The sequence below is a fragment of the Triticum urartu genome, chromosome 7A (genome assembly GCF_056163025.1).
Source record: "Triticum urartu cultivar PI428250 chromosome 7A, HENAU_Tu73, whole genome shotgun sequence".
Classification (NCBI taxonomy): Eukaryota; Viridiplantae; Streptophyta; class Magnoliopsida; order Poales; family Poaceae; genus Triticum; species Triticum urartu.
Window position 1 is genome coordinate 694743088 of NC_141879.1, and position 6000 is coordinate 694749087.

Sequence of the window (6000 nt, forward strand, 5' to 3'; positions counted from 1 at the left end):
CTGGATATGGGTTGGGCCAAAAAGATGTCAGAGAAGCCCAGCTGGTGCCCAAAGCCCGGAACAGCCATGGCGTCTGGCACCTTGAAATACCCCGGCTTGGCGCTTAAAGTAACCGCCTCACCCAACAGCTTTCTTTCTCCTCTCATTGCCGGACGGAGCCCCAGCGAACCAAGAACCTCTTCCTCGCCCTCTCTCCACCTCCAAGAGGCACAACACCGGCGACCGATGGAGCAGTTCCACGATAGGCAGCACGTGCGGCTGCGGAGCCGCAGGCGCGGCAAGTACCTCCTCGCCGCCGACGACGGGGAGAGCGTCACCCTCTGCCAGCACTGCGCGACACTGAACGTGGCCTGGGCGGTGCACCTCTACCATGGCGCCAACGGCGTCGACCCGTACCTGCTCCTCCACAGCGCAGCCTACGGCCGCTACCTCGCCATCACGGACACGCCGCTGCCGCGCGGGCCCGGCCACTTCCGCGTCGAGCAGCGCAGAAATGACCAGCCCGGGGCGGGGCCCGTCATGTGGCAGGTCATCGGGGGCGGGGGCGGGGGCGGGGGCTTCCCGGACGACGTCCGGCTCCGCAACGCCGGCAGCCACTACCTCCGCGTCCACGGCAGCTTCCCCGCCACGTCGAGCCCATCCCCACTGTCAGGCTGGTGTAATCTTCAGAGCATAGAGCATCTTCAGATAGCGGACGACGGGGATGGAAGCACGTCAAGGGATCGGACGGCTCGCTATGCTCACCTCCGACTGAAGCGTTATCAGTTACTGTTGTCTTTTCCGTTGCCGTAACTGTTCACCGTTATGTTTTGTAGCTGGCTATATAAAGCCACCCTTTCCCCTGTTGTAAGGCATGCCATTTCTATGAATGAATCAACTACAAACTTTATAGCTAATATATTCGCATATTCGCCTCGGATACCCATATACGCTCCTGGTGATGAACCCTAGCGTTTCGATCCCCAGATGCCTTAGTTCGATCCAGCTCCGGGTGTTACAATTGGGTATCATGAGCCAGGCTGATCTTCGGAGAGCAGTGTAGCGGCGCGGAAATTTTTTTCTCCCTCCCTTCCCTCCCACTTTTTGGCGGCGATTTTGGGGCGTCCGTGTCGGGCGGTGATGGAGGCGGTGTGGTGGCGCAGGCAGCGGTAGACTTATTCGGCGACAGCTTGGGATCAGGATCGGGTTGCGGGAACGCTCTGTTTCCGTGGTAAAATTCCTCATCCTCTTCCAGGTGGTGTTGCAGGGGAGCAGATCACGCTGGGTAGTCTCAGTCTCAGATCTGTTCGGGTTTCCAGTTCGGTGGGCTATAAAATTCCTCTCAGGTTGAGACTCAGATGGGGCGTCCAAAGCCGAGTTTGGATGAGAATGATATCGCGGAATTGTTGGCTCTTAAAGGCGAGGTAGTGTAGACCCGTGAAGATACGGCAGAGATGCGGGGAGAACTAGATGATCTGCGCAAAGACGTCCACGCCATGAACCTCAAGCAGGATACTATGGCCAAAGCGATGACGGGAGTGCAGGACGTGGTTTCTGCTCTGAATACGCAGTTGTCGACCATGGCGGATATCCTCAAAAGTTTCAGCAACAATCAGGTACCAACTTCAGGGCAACCAGTCACAACCCAAACAGTAACAGATGTTGACATTCCCCAAACTTCTCGAGAGGCTGCAGAACCTGATCACACCAGACCATTAACTGAAGAATTGCGCAAGCGTTTGGCATTGGAACAAGAGAAGACCAAACAGTGTGCACTCCAACTACCGGCCAGTTTGCCTCCTGTCCGGGTACCCACTAGATCAGCGCCTTCGGGCTATGCAGATGCACCTCGGCGTGACACTCATTCGGGCAATGCAACTCCTATAGCCACTTATCAAACTGCCCACACTGCTGTCTTCAATAACTTTCAGCCACCAGCAATTCGCATGCATTGGGAGGATTTCTACAGACAGTACGAACAGGAAATGAGGACACAGTTTCTGAAATCCATCACTAAAGGACCTCGTTTGGATTTCCCTTCCTTTGATGGGGATAATCCAGGAGGATGGATCAGGCAGTGTGACAAGTTTTTCCAGATGTCAGGCACACCTAATGAGTACAAAGTAAACCTTGCACAAATGCATGTAGTGGGCAAGGCAGACGTTTGGCTCAGGCGCTCGGGTATTCTAGCAAAGAAACCAACATGGTCTCAATTTTGCACTGAACTCCTGCATTGTTTTTCTTCCTCCAGTTCATATGATTTGACAGAGAAGTTCCATTCCCTGAAACAGAACACTCTGACTGTTGCTAAATACACTGAACAGTTTGAGGAACTCATGGCTGAAGTTCAGCAGGAAAACCCTGACATTTCAGAAAGTTGGTTTGTGAGATGCTACGTGAATGGACTCAGATCTCAGTTGAAATTCCAGTTGAGGCCTCTTAGACCGGTTACCCTAACAGATGCTTATTGGTTGGCAATTGACATTGAACAAGGAGCACCTGTCAAGAAGCAGTTCCAACAGTACACATCTACTTCTAAAGCAACTACCCTGTTCCCCAAGCAACATACTAGCCTACCTGACAAACCCCATGAGTTCAAAACTCTAGTTACTACTCAGAGGGCTAGGGAACCAGGAAAATGTTGGAGATGTGGAGACCACTGGTTTCATGGCCATAAGTGTAAGTAGGCACCTGTAATGAATGTTCTAACTAGAGAACCACCCACTGAAATTCCAGGAGAACAAGAGGAAATGGAAGAAATGGAACAAGAAGAGCAGCTTGCTACAGAGGAACAATGTATGAGAATTTCTTTACAAGCTATGCAAGCAGACAGTGTTAATACTATCTCTATTGCTGTATTTGTGGGGGGAAAACAAGCTATTGCTTTAGTAGACTCTGGCAGTAATTCAACGTTTATGAGTTTGAAATTTTCTCTACAAACTTCTTGCACAATTCTTAAGGACAAGTCCAGAGCAGTAACTGTTGCTGGAGGAGGGAAGTTGTGGTCAGGATCTTACATACCTACAACTACTTTCACTGCTGGTAATACTCAGTTTCAACACCAATTCAGAATATTGGATTTGCCAGGCCATGATATTGTTATGGGTTCAGACTGGATGGCCAAGCATAGCCCAGTGGCATTTTCTTATGATCCAAGACAACTTATTATTTGCCATAATCAGAGTACCTCTATTACTATTCCTGCATGTGAGACATTATCTGCTACAGAAGAAATTGATGCTCTGCAGTTGCACAGAATGTTACTTAGTGGTGCTCCTGCATTTGTACTTCAGTTAGTAGAAGACACTACTTTCAATCCTAGCAAAACTGACAACACTCCTCCTCCAATTATGGACGTGTTGCAGGAATTTCCTGAAGTTTTTCAAGAACCACAAGGATTACCTCCAGTAAGAGAATTGGATCATGAGATACCCCTGAAACCCAATGCTGAACCACCTAATTCCAGGACCTACAAGGTTCCTCATATGCAGAAGAATGAGATGGAGAAACAAATTCACCACCTGTTGCAGTCAAAGATGATCAGGGAAAGCCAAAGCCCTTATTCTTCCCCAGCAATTTTAATTATGAAGGAAGATGGGTCTTGGAGAATGTGCATTGACTACAGGAAACTAAATGCAGCTACAGTTAAGAACAAATTTCCCATTCCAGTAATTGAGGACCTGCTGGATGAGCTCCATGGAGCAAAGATCTTCTCCAAATTGGACCTCAGATCAGGGTATCATCAGATAAGAATGCATGACAAAGACATACCCAAAACTGCATTCAGAACTTATTTTGGGCACTATGAGTTTTTGGTCATGCCATTTGGGCTAACCAATGCACCTGGCACTTTTCAAGCTCTCATGAACAAGATTTTTGGCCCTTACCTCAGAAAGTTTGTGTTGGTATTCTTTGATGATATACTTATATTCAGTCAAAATCCAGAAGAGCACAAAGAACATCTCAAAATAGTACTGCAACTTCTCAAACAACACCAGCTGTATGTCAATATCTCTAAATGTGTCTTTGCAGTACCCCAGGTAGCATATTTGGGCCACATTATTTCTGGCAGTGGAGTTTCTACTGACCCAGCCAAGATCTCTGCAGTTGCAGACTGGCCAATTCCAACTACTCCAACCCAGTTAAGAGGTTTTCTGGGGTTGTGTGGATATTACAGATGTTTTGTCAAAAACTTTGGCAGCATTGCTAGGCCTCTCCACAACATACTGAAGAAAGACAGTTTTGTCTGGTCCTCTGAACAAACACAAGCTTTTCAAGAGTTGAAACAAGCACTGATCTCTGCCCCACTGTTGGCCCTTCCTGACTTTTCTGCTCCTTTTGTTCTTGAGACAGATGCTTCAGGAACAGGGTTGGGAGCTGTGATGATGCAACAAGGGCAGCCCATCGCTTATTATAGCTCAGTTTTGTGCCCCAAAAATGCTGCATTATCCACTTATGAAAAGGAAGCATTGGCAACTATGGAAGCATTGAAGAGATGGAGACATTATTTTCTGGGAAATGACTTAATTATCAGAACTGATCATCAGAGCTTACAGTTCATGACAGATCAGAAAGTATCAACTAGCATTCAACACAAACTAATGCTTAAACTATTGGACTTCAACTTTCAGTTGGAGTACAAAAAGGGAAAAGAGAACATTGTGGCTGATGCCCTGTCTAGGAAGTACTCCTGTTTGGCCATCTCACTAGCCACTCCACAGTGGATCTCTGAAGTGGAGACTTCTTACCAGAATGATCCTCATTGCCAGCAGTTACTAGAGAAGGTCTTACTAACTGACACACATGCTGTCAATCATAACTCCCTTCATAATGGTATAATCAGACATAAAGGAAAAATTTATGTGGGAAGAGACACTGCTTTGAGGATGAGAATTATGCAGGCCTTGCACTCTTCTGCTATTGGGGGGCATTCAGGCATGAAAGCATCTTACAAGAGGTTGAAACAGGTGTTTTACTGGCCTGGCATGAAAAAGGACTTGGACAACTTTGTGTTACTCTGCCCAGTGTGTCAGAAAAACAAGGGGGAAACCTGCCCATATCCTGGGTTCTTAGACCCACTACACATTCCTGACATGGTATGGACACATATCAGCATGGATTTCATTGAAGGACTGCCCAAATCCAATGGGAAAGAGGTGATCTTTGTGGTGGTGGACAGATTGTCTAAATTTGCTCATTTCATTCCTTTGTCACATCCCTATACAGTCCAAACAGTCGCTTGAGCATTCATTGATAATGTGCTGAAGTTGCATGGGCCCCCTCTTGCAATTGTTTCTGACAGAGACTGTATTTTTACCAGCAGACTTTGGAAAGACATTTTTGCTGCTATGGGAATTGAATTACGTTACAACTCAGCTTATCACCCTCAGTCTGACGGCCAGACGGAACATGTAAACCAGTGCATTGAAAACTATTTGCGTTGCATGACAGCATTGGAACCAAAGAAATGGGCACTGCATTTGTCTATGGCAGAGTATTGGTACAATACTTCATTTCACTCTTCGTTGCAGAAAACTCCTTTTCAGGCACTTTATGGCTACCCTCCCCCTGACCTCCAGCTTCCAGAAGCGTTGGCAACCATTGACAAAGAAGCAACAGAGTTCTTGGGGGACCGGACTGTGATGTGGCAACAATTGAAATCCAACCTGGCCAATGCTCAAGCTCGTATGAAGAAATACGCTGATCTTAAGCGGGTGGAACGACAGTTGTCAGTGGGCGACATGGTCTACCTCAAAATGCAGCCGTACCGCTTGAATGCATTCGGTGCTTGCTCGCATATTAAACTCCAGAGTAAATTTTATGGCCCATTCAGGGTGATCGCCAAAGTGGGCAACGTGGCTTACAAATTGCTGTTGCCAGATAGCGCGCCATTCATCCTATTTTCCATGTGAGCCAGCTGAAGAAGCATCTGGGTCCCACGGCCGTTCCTTGTGCTGATCTTCCATTGGTTGGTCCGGATGGGCGTGTACGCACTGAACCATCTTGGGTGTTGGAGACACG

General features: G+C 47.6%; 1 protein-coding gene across 1 annotated transcript; it reads left to right on the forward strand.

Moving 5' to 3' along the window:
• Positions 1 to 225: 225 nt before the first annotated feature.
• Positions 226 to 792, forward strand: LOC147961636 (uncharacterized). Its single transcript, XM_087533883.1, has one exon. The coding sequence runs from the start codon at positions 226 to 228 to the stop codon at positions 790 to 792; it is 567 nt and encodes a 188-aa protein (XP_087390009.1).
• Positions 793 to 6000: the final 5208 nt, after the last annotated feature.

Excerpts from the sequence above, each read along its gene's own strand:
- LOC147961636 (XM_087533883.1), top strand. The coding sequence starts at position 226 with ATGGAGCAGTTCCACGATAGGCAGCACGTGCGGCTGCGGAGCCGCAGG.